Source organism: Anabrus simplex, chromosome 5 (genome assembly GCF_040414725.1).
Source record: "Anabrus simplex isolate iqAnaSimp1 chromosome 5, ASM4041472v1, whole genome shotgun sequence".
Taxonomy (NCBI): domain Eukaryota; kingdom Metazoa; phylum Arthropoda; class Insecta; order Orthoptera; family Tettigoniidae; genus Anabrus; species Anabrus simplex.
Window position 1 is genome coordinate 359022447 of NC_090269.1, and position 15311 is coordinate 359037757.

The following is a 15311-nucleotide window of genomic DNA, read 5'->3' on the forward strand; positions in this document are numbered from 1 at the left end:
CAGCTGCGCGCTCCTAACCGCACGGGCAATTCGCCCGGTACTCAAAAGAATGGTGAAGGTATGAACTGAGAAGTCAATTGAACGCGTACCAACGAATAGGGAACTACTATGCTAAGCCCATAAGGTGCACCTGTCCCTTCTTACTTCATGCAACTATAATAATAATAATAATAATAATAATAATAATAATAATAATAATAATAATAATAATAATAATAATAATAATAATAATAATAATAATAATAATAATAATAATAATGGTTTTACGTCACACTAAATACTTTTATGAATTTCAGAAAAGCTGAAAAGTTGGAGTTTTGTATTGAAGGAGTTCTCTGGAATCTATGTGTCATGACTTTTCATTATGATTTTCTTTCTTAGAGATGTCTGTCTGCTTTTTCTAAATCTACCGACTCGAAACTGTCGTATCTGAGCACCTCAAATACCACTGGACTGAGCCGGGATTAAACCCGCCAACTGGACCTCAGAAAGCCAGCACTCGACCGTCTGATTCACTTAGTCGGACAATTTTATTTCTATTACTTTCTTCCATTTAATAACCTATTCTGAGAGCATGTACGAGGTGTGTTCAAAAAGAAAAAGAAATTTTTGAAGTAGCGCGTCAACCGGCATGGGGAGCGCTACGACTACTGAGTGCACGTAGCGGTAGGTTAAGATAGCAAACTGCCATTTACTGTGTTTCGCTCTATTAGCTGGCGGGCGAGCGAGCTGCAGACGCTGAAGTGAGCACATGCACAAACTCATCGCGTGAAGGCACGCGTGCGTGTATGTGTGTGTGTGTAAGTGATTTTTTGCTACAAACTTGGAAAAACTTTCGCATTTGATGGGAAAAGGGTCTCCTCGCCCTAAAAAAAAAAGTCAGTCAATGATTAAGGTGATGTTGGTTGTGTTTTATGACTCCAGAGGCACTGTCCATCAGAAATTCGTACCACGTGGTCAGATGGTAAACAAGGAAGTCTGCCAGGAAATTCTAGGCTGTGAGTTCACATCCGGGAGATAGTGGGTTCGAACCCCACTGTCGGCAGCCCTGAAGATGGTTTTCCGTGGTTTCCCATTTTCACACCAGGCAAATGCTGGGGTTGTACCTTAATTAAGGCCACGGCCACTTCCTCCCCATTCCTAAGCCTTTCCTGTCCCATCGTCGCCATAAGATCTGTCTGTGTCGGTGCGACGTAAAGGAAAAAATTCTAAAGTGCTTAGGGGTCGCTGTGTGCAGGAAGAGGCCTGAATTGTGGGAAAATTAGACTTGGATGTTGCATCATGACAATGCACTGGCTCACGTGTCGTTCCTTGTCAGCAGCTATGTAGCAAAACATCACACTGCCGTCGTGCCCCATTTACCGTATTTTCTGAACTTAGCCTCAGCAGACCTTTTCCTGTTTCCAAAACTTAAGATTACGTTGAAAGGCTTGCTTGTTGTTTAAAGGGATCTAACATCTAGGTCATCGCCCCACGTTGAAAGGATGTCGTTTTCAAACCATAGACGAGATTCAGGACAATGCGACAAGGTACCTCGCCCTATCTCAGAAAGTGTGTTCTAGGACGCTTTCCAAAAATTTAAGAGACTATATAAACATTGTACTGGCAGTAGAGGTGGCTACTTTGAGGGGGGGGGGCAGTGATTAAAATGTTGTCCAATAAAGATGCCATAGCAAAAGTTCGGTTTCATTTTGAACACATCTCGCATTTGTCATAGCTGTTCCGTTGAAGATGATCTCGTGACCATCTGCATCGTACTACGTGTTGAGCCATTCAGATGAATAAAGACCCACTTTACAAACGAAGTACATCATCTTGATACTGTTTTAAGAAGTTTCATGACTGTATTTACCCACTTCACAGATGAACGGCTGCTTGTTCCGACAGCCGAGTCCGTACATCATCGGCTTGCTGTGTTCCCTGCGGTCGAGATTGAGGCAAGATGCTTCCGGATCCTTGTCCCATTCACACCACGGAGGGAATTTTTTGTGAAGGTCTGGCTCGTGGCCATCGGCGGATGGGATCTCTTCTCCAGACTTACTCCATCGCCAAGTGTCATTGCGTAGTTCTCCACCAATCCATACGTGCGTTGGCTCTGGAACGATATTTATAAAAGGTATAAGTTTCTCAAACTCCGGTGGGCTATAGAAAAGACACATTGGCATAAAAATGATTTCATCACTAAAACTTTAGTAGTTTCATACTTATTTTTCCACATACTCACCAAAACGATGTAGGCATTTGTCATATCGTGACACCAGCTTTACGATGCCCTCTGCAAAGAAGGCTGCCGCCAGGGAGGCAATGTGCGTCTCGATAGTCTCCTGCTCCATAAAGTCCACCAACAAGACACCTTTATAGTCCCAAAAAACGGCAGCTATTGTTTTCCTGTTCCTCAGCGTCAGTTTAAACATTTTTGGCTTGTTTGGAGAAGAGAGATGTATCCACTGTTTAGACTGTTTCTGGAGTGTCATACATCACAGACGACACAAACTCTTTAAAAACTCTTCCGAATCACTATGGTAACGCATGAGAACGCTGACGCCATTCGCTGAGTCTTTTGATCATCAGTCACCATTGTTGGGACCCAATGTGAACAAAGTTTCCAGTATCCTAAGTCTTGGGCCAATCCCTTTCAACAAAAATAAGAAAGAACCTACCATAATCGCGTTGACACAAAAAAGCTCAGGGAAAGACAGAATGAATTTAAAGAACTTGCCCAGCCAGTGGAAAACAACTTCAACAGCACGAGAAAGCAGATGATACAAGCTGCCAAAGGAGTGCCCGAAATCAAGAAGAGGAAGAAGCACAAGTGGTGGAACGATAATTGCGAGAAGACCTTAGGAGATCGTCTGAATGCCTGGAAAAATTATTACACCTCGAAAAAAGAAGAAGATTGGAATATGTACAAAACACAACAAGCACAAACAGCAAAAATAATACGCAGTGAGAAACGCAAGTATGAAAAGGAACTACTGGACAAAATTGAACAAGGCTTTCATAGAGGTGAGACGCGTGAATACTTCAGAAATTTTGAAAAGAAGGTACAAGGATACAAGGCACCTTCCCTTTGCTTTCTAAGGAAAGATGGAACTCTTGCAACATCAAATGAAGAAAACTGCGAAATCTTAGCTAAGTATTTTAACGACCTTCTAAACTGTGAAACGCCAGCCAACCCCATCAAAACAAACAAATCTGTGAGCCAAAACCTGCTAAATCGCGATGAAATCAAACGCCACATAAAGAGACTGAAAAATAACAAGGCTCCTGGTGAAGATTCCATGATTGCGGAACTGGGAAACATGCCCTGGAAGAAACAATTGACATCCTACACCAAACCGTTTAGATATATTGGAAAAAGAACAACTACCAGAGGACTGGAAGCTAGCTTTGATCCATTCTTTACACAAGAAAGGAAATATAAGTGATGTGAACAATTACCGTGGAATTTCTCTTCTGTCAGTAGCCTACAAGATCCTGTCACTATCCATACTTGAAAGACTAGAAGAACAAGTTGAACGCAAACTCGGGGAATACAAAGCAGGTTTTCGGAAAGGCCGATCAAGTGTAGAACAAATACTTAACCTAGAAACCATAATAAGATACCATATGCTGAGAGTTCGAACCTATGTATTGAACCCGAGTGACTTAGGCCCAAAGTCAATCATGATTTGGTTGATAAAATAATATATGGTACATTTATTGAAATACAGAAGTGTAGTTGAAAATATTTCATCTGTGTCGAAATATGAGCGAGGAAGGACGACAGACTGGAGCCTGACGGATTAGCTCGACACAACAATATTTAGCTACTTCACAGCAGGGGATCTCATTAGTTGGCGAACAAGGAAATACAGAGTCCACAAATAAGTCTTGGTCAGAAAGAGAAAGGGGATAGGTGATACAAAGGAAACTCGCAACATGAGTAATGCACTGGGATATTTTTGGCAGGACGGAAATTCCGTGACGTCATGGAAAGCTACAGCGGCTGCGAGGACATTCGCTAGCCTAGGTTCGGGCAGGTGGAGATTTAAATCACGTGACCGCTTGCCGGCCAATCGTAAAAATTTGATGTAAGACTCAGGGATACCATCTTAAGGAATGATGGATGAGATATTCTCGTAACTTCAAAAGTAATTAGTAATAAATTATTGTGAGTACACGGATCGATGTAATGAATTTATTAGATGTCACGCATGGAAAAATAATCAATAATTATTGGCAAATTAAATAAATTGAAGGCTGGATTTCTTGGAAACCAGACAGCTTGAATCTCATTGGCTGGACGAAGACCACGTTGTAAGGGATGCTTCCGAAGGCGCGAAATGTGAGGAGCTAAATCCACCCGTATCTCCTAAATCTGTGATCACCAGGAGTTCATATTTAATCCAGCAAATATGCTAGCGGAGTGGATTAATTTGATGTAAATTTTAACGTCCAATGCGGAGTGCAAGTACCGATATTAAAATTCCACCCCCTCCCTCAGGGGTATGACGTCAATGAATCCGCGAGGGAAAGCTTCATCCATATATACGGGACAAGGGATCCTCGCCAACTCACTTGAAATGAATCTCTGGAGGTGAACCATCGGTCGCGGCTAACTTCAAATTCTACGGGCGTACAGTAACTCAACATTTAATGGCGCGAGCATCCGCCAGTGTTTATAAAATGTGATCGCGCTCAAGCAACATGAACTGGAAATAGTTAACGTAGGACAGTGTTTGCCAGTTATAAATATCAGTGAAGTAAATTAATTGCACTGTAAGAGAGTAATATAAATTGTACCACAATAAGTACGTAAATAACATACTGTGTGACGGACAGTACTTTAAGGGAATAATAGCCTGTACTTTGCAATATCGAACCGCTATCATGAACACTTCAAGAAGGCCGTATGAAACGGGCGTATCGCGTCGGACGACATAAATCGCGACGGGCGTAAAAGTTGACACCTCGTCGTACGTGTCCAGGTCCATTGTGCGGTAATTGGACGAAGATTAAAATAGTGTAAAATATTAAATTTTTGGGTCTAGAATATTAATTTGTTGTATAAAAGTTTAAGTGTTCAGTGTTAACGTTGTCAATGGTGAAGTTTTGTGATAATTAAGGTATTAGTGTAAAATGGTAATGTGCCAGGAAATCTTTTGTGGAACTACGCCATCAAGAATGGAGGAGTAAAATGCAGAGAGGGGCCGAAAAGAGCCTCTCATCTGCAAAGCTGTAATGGAATACCGATAACTAAAATGAGTACTAAACTGTAAATAATATTTGGGAAATGTTATCGTGATGGGAAAAATGGGAATAATTTGATTAGACTTGGTTACCTTCTGTAACAAGATGAGTCGCTTAACGACCCCATCCTAAATTTGTAGCACGGACAGTAGTAAATAATAACAATGTAAATAATCGGGTCTTTTTATGTATTCAGTTTGTTGGAGATGTAAATTTTGTAGATATAGGGTAGTACGTTAAGTCATGCATGCATTCATAATTTCTTTGTAGTCAAGAAAAATTTTCTTTACATTTGATTTTGGTTATTATAGTTAAATAGACCCGATATGTGTTTTTCTGTTTGTCATTTTAACGAGCTATGTAATGACATTGAAGGAAGGTCCAGCTTCGTCATACCAGTTGTGTTTTGTTGTTGATTAGTATGTTCACGGTTTCAAAGTGAAGTTGTTAAATTTGGGAGAAGCGATTATAATAATAATATTCCAAGTAAATCGTATCTGGAGTTGATTAGTGCCAGAATAAATCGAAATTGTAAAAGGGGTTATGCGTTAAACATATTAAGAGTGGACTACCGTGTAACAGGCGATATTAAATTTTTTTAATTAATAATAATAAATAAAAAAATAAAACTACTTTTTTTTGAAGAATTTTTTTAAAATTTAATTTGGATATAATAATAATTCATGACATATTGGAATTTTTAGTGATCAGTGCGTAATAATAAAATTTAAGTGATCAGGCGTTGTGTTTGTCGGAAATCATTTAATGACGGGATGTCGTTTTTAATTCGGAATTAAAGTGTGTGGTAATTCAATTTGATCAATTAATAATATTGAAATGTAGATCGGTGCTAATAATCCGTACATGTTAATGAACGTGTGGTTTAAATTACGGTCCAATATATTTTTACGTATAAATGTCGTGTCTTAAAGTTGCAATTCAGTAGCCGGAACACGTAGGACTAATATTACGAAACCATGATTGTCAAATTTTGGTAAATATAATTTCAAGATGTTACGATTATTTGTGGAGAATGAACTAAGGCGTAGATCAAAATGAGATAGAAAAATGTTAAAGAATCTGCAGTCAGATAATAAAAGGTCGTATGATGTCAGAAGTAAATAAATAAGTCAGTTGATAATTCTGTGAGAAATAAATGAATTAAGGAATATTGAGATAGAAAGGGATATAAATTCCGTACGAGAGACACTTAGGATATTGAAATGAGTGTAAAATGTACGGGCAGTGTCACAGAGAAATACTGAGTTACGTAGCGGGTAGAATTCGGACCCGTGACAGCATGTACGAAATAAATAGACTGCACAGCTATTCGTCGAGATACTACGGATTTAAGGATAATGAGAGTTCAGAATCCACATAAATGATCGTATATTGTAATCATTGTAATGACGAGCGATGACAATCATGATGTCGTGATAATAATTGTACCGGGCGGTACACCTCCACGCCGCTAAGTTAAAATTTGCGCCAGTTGAAACTCCTCTGCTGGAGGAAGTCCGAAATTTATCGACGGTATTAATTTTCAAGTTTCTCAGAAGATGTCACTACTTGGAAATTTTGGAGTTTTTGAACTGTGTCACTTTTGATGTATTTTTGTTTTACCGGTGGTAAGAAGTGTGAACTTTCTCTTCTAGAGGACACTACTGAAAAACTACTATGCTGCACCCTAGTGCCATGTGAAAGAACTGCTATTTGGAGAAATTTTTATTTCAAAAGTTTGTTTCTTGTTAAATTTCTGTCTGTTATTGTTTAAGTTGGCTGTATACCCCTCTCTTTCCCCTTGTTTTGTATTTAGCCAATCCCGAATTTCTTTAATTAATTTCTGACCAATCTGATGTATCTTCCCCCAACTTGAATATGCTGCTTATCCCTAACCAATAAAGTGATTGTGGGCGGGTGTTTTCTTCCCTGAAACGCCTCGAACTTTCCGCGAGAGTATATAAACTGCTGATTTCAGGGTCTCGGTGCCACTTCTGTTCCAACTTTTAGTGTGTAAAGTACATAGCAGGGGGCGGGAAGCGCCTCTTTCTTCGGGCAGCAGCTCAATAACCAGGTAATGGCCTTTTAATATCTTCTTTTCTTGCTAGCTCAGCAGTTTAACTCTCGGGGCGGGTCCGAAGAGTTTCCACCATGTAACCTTTCCTAAAATGTAACTACTCTTAGCGTCTATTCTCTTTTAAAGCTACATATTGGGACAGAGAGTGCTTAACCCTCTCGAGCTCCCACTCATATTGCTTTGAGGTGAACTTATTTCTCACAACCGATTCTTCCTTAATGTAATGTAAATTGTTCTTTTCTAAAGTCACCTCTGTAATATGGGATTAGCCCTTGCATCAGTGGCCTAGAGCCAAATTAGGTTTTGAAACAAATACATTAGGAGTGCAGATCGCCTCCTCTCAAATTGTTATTTTAGAGATCATGTAATTAACCTTTTTCATTTAATAGATCTCAGTAGGTTGGGTATGTTACCCCTGTGTCTATGTCCTGAGAGGACAACTTGAAGGTGGAGTTTGGTGTGGCTTTTGAGAGGCTTAAAGTTTGAGCGCGTGTGGCTCTTTCTTGAAAATTGAGTGTTGTATGCCTCGAGGAGGCTTTTCTGTGTAATTTGGAGCAAGTGCTCCTGAACGTGAATGGGGTTTTCTGCCCCTCTGGTAAACTTATTTTGGAGTAAGGTTGGGCTAATTGCCCCAGAAGTGTGAATTCGGGGCTCGAAGCCCAAATACTGTAAATACTGTAATTGCACCTTTTGTTGCCTTGCTACTCTGTACCTACCGTACTTGTTATTTCTTAATTTTGGAAAGAAAATATAACCTTGTTAAATTTTACATTAACTTTGATTCCGTAGTTTGAGACCCGTTCAAGCCCGCACCTTCTTTCACCTCTACCTACCGCAAAAACACGGTAACAATAATAATAATAATATTGCAGATAAATGATTGGACCGCCTTAAGTAAATGAGCGTTGATAAAGATGTTAAACGGGAATCTAAATGATAATATGCAACCGATAATAATAATAACAATGTAAGGACGATGTTAAATCATCGCGGTCAGATTAATAATAATTATTATAATAATAACCACAAGAGGGATATAATAATCATAACAGTAATAACCATCTGTGTTTGCGTCCCGCATAATAATGACGATATTAATCAAACGTGACAGTGCCAGCAACCGTTGAATAATAATAATAATAATAATAATAATAATAATAATAATAATAATAATAATGATAATAATAATAATAATTTCAATGATGATAACTTCGTGGATAAATGAATATTCTAACGATAGTGGATTTAATTATTTGGTGACAACATCCCTCTACTCTTATGTTGAATAATAAGAGTGATAATATTATAGTCATTTTGTTACCTCGTTATTGTACGGTTTCCGCACGGGAGGAGTTACAGTAATACTTGGTGTGTTTGTTTACTTCGCCCGCGATGCGAGGGGAGGTCATTGCCACGGTATTTCCCACCGCTTCTCGTTATCTCATCTATGGCAGTAGTCTACTGAGGCTACTTTGTCACGTCTCAAATCATGTGTAAATAAAATATAAATGCTAATTCAGTGGTATGGCATCAGCTGGACATCGTAAGATAGGAACTGTCCGTGTAATCCATTTTTCGTAATTCACGAGAAATATTACCCAGTCCGAGTACCGGTCTCGGAAAAATGTATATAGCCGGAGTACATCATCTGAGTTAAATCGGGAAGCCGACCGTAACATGGGTTATGCTCGGGCTCCCGATAGAAGGAAGCTATATCCTTGAATAACGGTTCGATTCAAATGGAATCGATCCGTAAGTTATACTCCACTTGTAATTTCTTTCAGAAGCAACCCAGCAAGATATTGATACCACTTGCGGTATAGCAAGTGATTTATTTATGTAACATGTGTGGGAATTTAAATATCGTTGCCGAATGTATCAAAGTTTCGTACGTCGGATGGCGTAATAAACTGCTCTTTCTGGCAAATTATTTCAAAGGAAACCATTCTCATAATCTTTTTATTGTAGTTAGATGGTACCCTTTTTAAAGTTAACAGTCACTTCCTAGTCCTATCATGGAGTCCTTAAATTCAAGTTTACAATCGAGTTTTCCCCATTTTAAATTTAAATTGCTCCGTTCATTCCCGTGTTCATTTATGCCGCTATATTTATATTTGATGACTTAAATAATGAACCGACACCCCTGAGATAAATGCTAGTCTGGGACTCGGGAGATGGACGGGTGCAGTATCTACATTTGTAGACTTCAGGAAGGCATACGACTCCATCGACCGTGATGTGTTGCTTAACATCCTTGCAGAAATGGGAGTCGATGACAAACTGCTGGTGATAATAGGGACAACACTAACTAATACGAAATCCAAAGTAAAATTCCAAGGATGACTCTCTGAACCTTTTGAGATCAAGAGAGGCGTTCGATAGGGAGATGGGCTGTCACGTCTTTTGTTCAACTGCGTACTTGTGAAGGTAATACAGGAGTGGCGAAAGACGTTAAAAGAAAGAAACCTTTACAAATCCATAAGGATTGGGACAGAGAAAAACGGAGTGGAAATAGATTTCTTAGCGTTCGCTGATGATATAGCCCTGATGACAGAAAATTTCGAAAGTACAGCAGAACAGATCAATGTGTTGAAGGAAGTAGCAGAACAAACAGGGTTACAGATTTCCTTTCAAAAGACAGAAGTAATGTCGAATATCAACGATGATACGGAACAACTAAACACCAAATATGGAACAATAAACCATGTTAGTAAATTTAAATATCTTGGGAAATGGATTCAGCAAAATGAACTTGACAAAGAGGCCATAGCAGCAAGAATCAAGAAAATGGAAGTTGCTTTGCAAACCACCCGCAACATTTACAACAAAACGCGCTTTTCCCTGAACACAAACATTCGTCACTACAACACAGTCATCAAACCAGTATCGCTGTATGTATCTGAATGCCTTATCCTGTCCGAGAAATGTTTGCTTGCGGATTTAGAGAGGAAAAAAAGAAAGATCTACACACCATATTTGGCCCAAACTACAAAAATGGCATCTACATTAGAAAATCCAGCAAGAAGTATACTCTAAGATAGAGAAGATCACAGACACAATGCGTAAAGGCAGAGTTCGCTTATACGGTCAAATACGACGGATGATCCACTCTCGAAGGACGAAACGTATCCTCAGTATATTTGACTCAAAACCAAAAACGGCAATGCCTTGGTACGTTAATGTCAAGAAAGATCTTGAAGAACTGGGCCTACAAGCAGAATATGCACAAAACCGAAATCTTTTCAGAGCAGCCATCAAGATTTTTGGGGCTTTACGGGACGAAAAACGGGCAACTGGTGCTAAATGGACAGAAGAACGTCGTGCTAAACACAGTGAGCTAATGAAGACGATGTGGATCAAGCGAAAAATGAACAAATGCCAGATTGAAAAAGTGAGGCTTATCGTGGTTCCTAGTTGGCCGATTAGCGAAGTTGAATGAATAATAATAATAAAAATAATAATAATCTGGCTCCTTTGCTGAGTTGTAAGAATACTGGCATTCGGTTTTAAGGCAACCAGCCGTAAAACTGGGACAAATTCATATGCAGTGCTGACCCAAACAAACTGAGAAGAAGAAGAAGAAGGAGAAGACGAAGAAGAAGAAGAAGAAGAAGAAGAAGAAGAAGAAGTTATTGGGTTTGTTGTTGAGCGTTATTTGTAATTCTATGTCACATCTTTTTTATACATAGGGTGTAACAATAAGGTTAGTCAGACTTTCAGGACACATTCCTTGCACGTAGAACAAGAAAATGTTACCAGGTGTGTGCATAAGTATTTTCCGGTTTCACTAAGAGATGGCGCCAGCGAACAGTACGCAGTGTATGAATTTGACACATACGTCAGATTGTTCGTCTGACATTAACCTACCAACACACACAAGTTGAGTCCGCCAAACACTAGCGTCTGTGTTGTATCGTTCAGTGATCATGTAGACGTTTGTGCCTGAAAAAGAACATTTGCGGCATGCATTGATTTTCTTATTTAATCAAAAAGAAAAAGGCTGTGGAAAGTCATCGTTTGCTGGTAGAAACATATGGCGAACAAGCTCCATCGATTAGAAAATGTGAGACATGGTTTCGACGATTTAAACATGGTGATTTCAATGTGAAAGACGGTGCGCTCTGGTAGGCCACCAAAGTACGAAGACGAGCTATTTCAGGCGTTAGTGGATGATGACCCAAATCAAACTCAACGCTATCGCCAACAAATGATTAATTTAAATCACGCATTGATCGAAAGACGACCAGAATGGGCCAGCAGACACGTCAAAGTGATTTTGTTACACGACAATGCGCCGTCTCACACAGCAAAACCAGTGAAAGACACCCTGAAATCGCTTGGGTTGGACATCTTTCCGCACCCATCGTACTGCCCCGATCTGACGCCATCTGACTATCACCTCTTCGCATCAATGCGGCATGTGCTCGCAGAGCAGCACTTCAGACATTTCGAGGAAGTTGGAAAATGGCTCGACGAATGGTTTGCCGAAAAAGACAAGCAGTATTCATAAGTTACATGAAAGATGGGCAAAGTGTGAAGAAGCCGATGGTCAATGTTTTGAATAAACATAAATTGTATTTCCCTTGAAAATTATGCGTTTCATTTACCACAAAAACTGGCAAAAACTTATGCATACACCTGATACAGCCGAACCTCGATATCCCGAATCACCTGGGGAGACAAATTTTATTTCGAGTTATCAAAATTTCGAGATATGGGGTATTCCCCTTTTTGAGCATGTGTAGCACATCATCGAATCATGTATCTGGTGTTATTAGTTAACCATATAAAACAACTTCAAAGTACTTTATCATGTTAATAAACTTATTATATATCAACTCGTTGAAGACATAATACGTAGAGTAGAGGATCGTGAAACCTCTGTTAACACCATCTTGCTTCTTTTTTTACTGTTAAACTTCCCTTCTTTCACATAGTTTTCAACAACAGTCATTGCAATGAAAACACTATCATTTACAATCGAAGAACAGCAACGCCTTTTGTGGTTGGATGTACAGGACAAGGCTCAAACAACTGCTTATGGTCAGGACATCAGGGATAAACAGGTAAGCCGCTATATAAGCAAGCTCAGCTCGGACGGGAAGATGCACTGCCTTACAATAAATGCTGTATTGCACAGATAATGTTGAAAAAATCTAATTATAGAATATTTTCTTTCTTCTTCTTCTTCTTCTTCTTCTTCTTCTTCTTCTTGTATCATCGTATTATTAACAAATACATCGCAACTGGGAAATATCGCGGTGGCAGTGGCGACTTACAGTTAGGAAACTTTCGTTTCGAGAAATCAAAAACATCGCGTAATTGAATTTTGCGTAATAAAGGAATAGAGGTGAAGAATGGGACTAGAGGCCAGGAAATTGAAGTTGCTTCTAGTTACTGAAAATTCGTGTAATGGAGGTTCGAGATATTGAGGTTCGACTGTATATGGACATTGGTCCGAAACTTTTCTATGTGAGAATTCATTTTCTACAACTCTACATAGTACATTCATCATGGGAAACACAAGAACAGAACGTTCCGTCACATGAAATGTTCAAAATGCCCTCTGTTATCATTGATATATGCTTCAACCTGCCATCGCATTTAATTCCTAGAATCCGAGCTCGATAGCTGCAGTCGCGTAAGTGCGGCCAGTATCCAGTATTCGGGAGATAATAGGTTCGAACCCCACTGTCGGCTGTACCTTAATTAAGGCCACGGCCACTTCCTTCCCAGTCCTAGCCCTTTCCTGTCCCATCGTCTCCATAAGACATATCTGTGTCGGTGCGACGTAAAGCCAATTTAAAAAAAATCCCTAGAAACAAAGTATTTATTTATTGTATATTATAGTTTGACCGCCGGCCCCGTGGTGTAGGGGTAGCGTGCCTGCCTCTTACCTGGAGGCCCCGGGTTCGATTCCCGGCCTGGACCTGAGGGCTGGTTCGAGGTCCACTCAGCCTACGTGATTAAAATTGAGGAGGTATCTGACGGTCAGATGGCGGCCCCGGTCTCGAAAGCCAAGAATAACGACCGAGAGGATTCGTCGTGCTGACCACACGACACCTCCGTAATCTGCACGCCTTTGTGCTGCATTCCGATAGATAGGGCTGCGGGGGGGGGGGGGGGGACGATCATTGCACGTGCCACTGAATGGTGTCGCATTTCTACCTTTCTTTCTCCTTCCCTTCGCTTCTGGCTCACTTGTTCCTTCGTTCAGATCGCTCTGTTCTGCTGCAAGCAACTCAGAAGCGAGAGGTTTGACAACTCGAAGCAACACGAGCCGGCCAGCAGGCTTATCTCCATGGCATCCGCCCACGTTTCTCTTGTAACATATGCGCTACTCTCTTATTCCCACCCAGGGGAGCAGTAATTCTGTCCCGCAAGAGTTCTTTAGCGTGCCGGAAGCCAACGATGCCGTGATCATTGTGGTTGACATTTTGAACGATACCTGTAAGGAAACAGTTCTGCATTTGTTACGTACTGTACTGACAGAACAGATTGAACACACTGTGACAAACGTTTACGTGTTTCGTCTGAGAGTTGTTGCATTACTCTGTGTTTTGTATTGTACAGTTTGGTTATTGCATATTACGGGCTTTGCATTACTCTGCATTTCGCGTTGTTCGTGTTGGCCATTGGATATTACAAGCTTTTTAACTGATATGAAGGTATTTTCACAGAAACAAGGATGAATAGGTAACAAACCGAATAAATCGTAATTACAACTCTGTAGTCCGCCTCTGTGGTGTAGTGGTTAGCGTGATTAGCTGCCACCCCCGGAGGCCCGGGTTCGATTCCCGGCTCTGCCACGAAATTTGAAAAGTGGTACGAGGGCTGGAACGGGGTCCACTCAGCCTCGGGAGGTCAACTGAGTAGAGGTGGGTTCGATTCCCACCTCAGCCATCCTGGAAGTGGTTTTCCGTGGTTTCCCACTTCTCCTCCAGGCGAATGCCGGGATGGTACCTAACTTAAGGCCACGGCCGCTTCCTTCTCTCTTCCTTGCCCATCCCTTCCCATCTTCCCATCCCTCCACAAGGCCCCTATTCAGCATAGCAGGTGAGGCCGCCTGGGCGAGGTACTGGTCATACTCCCCAGTTGTATCCCCGACCAAGAGTCTGAAGCTCCAGGACACTGCCCTTGAGGCGGTAGAGGTGGGATCCCTCGCTAAGTCCGAGGGAAAAACCGAACCTGGAGGGTAAACAGATGATGATGATGATGATGACAACTCTGTAACCAGCCACCGGAGACAACGGGTCCCTTGTACCAATACACTTAGAATGTATCCCTGAACAATCTCCAAACGTTTGTCGGTGGAGCTCGGCTTCACCCTGTGTGTAGAGCATGGTTGAGGGTACAATTCCATTACAGATTCTTGACCAGAGTGAGCAGAAATAACGGCAGTGTGGAGACTTCTTGCTCTACAACCATTACTGAAAAGCATCATTCACGACTTCTTCTTCTTCTTCTTCTTCTTCTTCGTCTTCTTCGCTGAGGTTCAGATCAACCGTTTCTACGCAGAAGTCGTCACCAGTGCTTGACTAACGAGTGTAACAGGTGTAGTTGCGTTGTAAATTCCTTACGACCGGACGAGTTGGCCGTGCGGTTAGGGCGCGCGGCTGTGAGCTTGCATGCGGGAGATAGTGGGTTCGAATCCCACTGTCGCCAGCCCTGAATGTGAATTTCCGTGGTTTCCCATTTTCACGCCGGGCAAATACTGGGGCTGTACCTTAATTAAGGCCACGGCCGCTTCCTTCCAACTCCTAGGCCTTTCCTAACCCATCGTCACCATAAGATCTAACTGTGTCGGTGTGATGTAAAGCCACTAGCAAAAAAAAAAAATATCTTACTGTTGTATGTCCGGCGCTCCCTTCTCGCTCCGCCAGCCAGCTACACGCGCGCCAGTGTGTCATTCTTCTAGCCTCGACGCGCAGCTCTCAGTGCGCGTGCCTGAACTGTCGTGTGTGTACTATAAAGAGGAACTCCCAGCCTGTCCAGATGCCCA

At 41.1% G+C, this 15311-nt stretch overlaps 1 protein-coding gene across 1 annotated transcript in view; it reads right to left on the minus strand.

Annotated features, from left to right (window-relative positions):
* LOC136874538 (uncharacterized) overlaps nucleotides 1–15311 on the minus strand; it is a 149043-nt gene that overhangs the window by 70785 nt on the left and 62947 nt on the right. The window contains exon 7 of the mRNA XM_068227835.1: nucleotides 1853–2095. Coding sequence (XP_068083936.1) covers nucleotides 1853–2095 — 243 coding nt within the window. The remainder of the gene's footprint in view (nucleotides 1–1852; nucleotides 2096–15311) is intronic.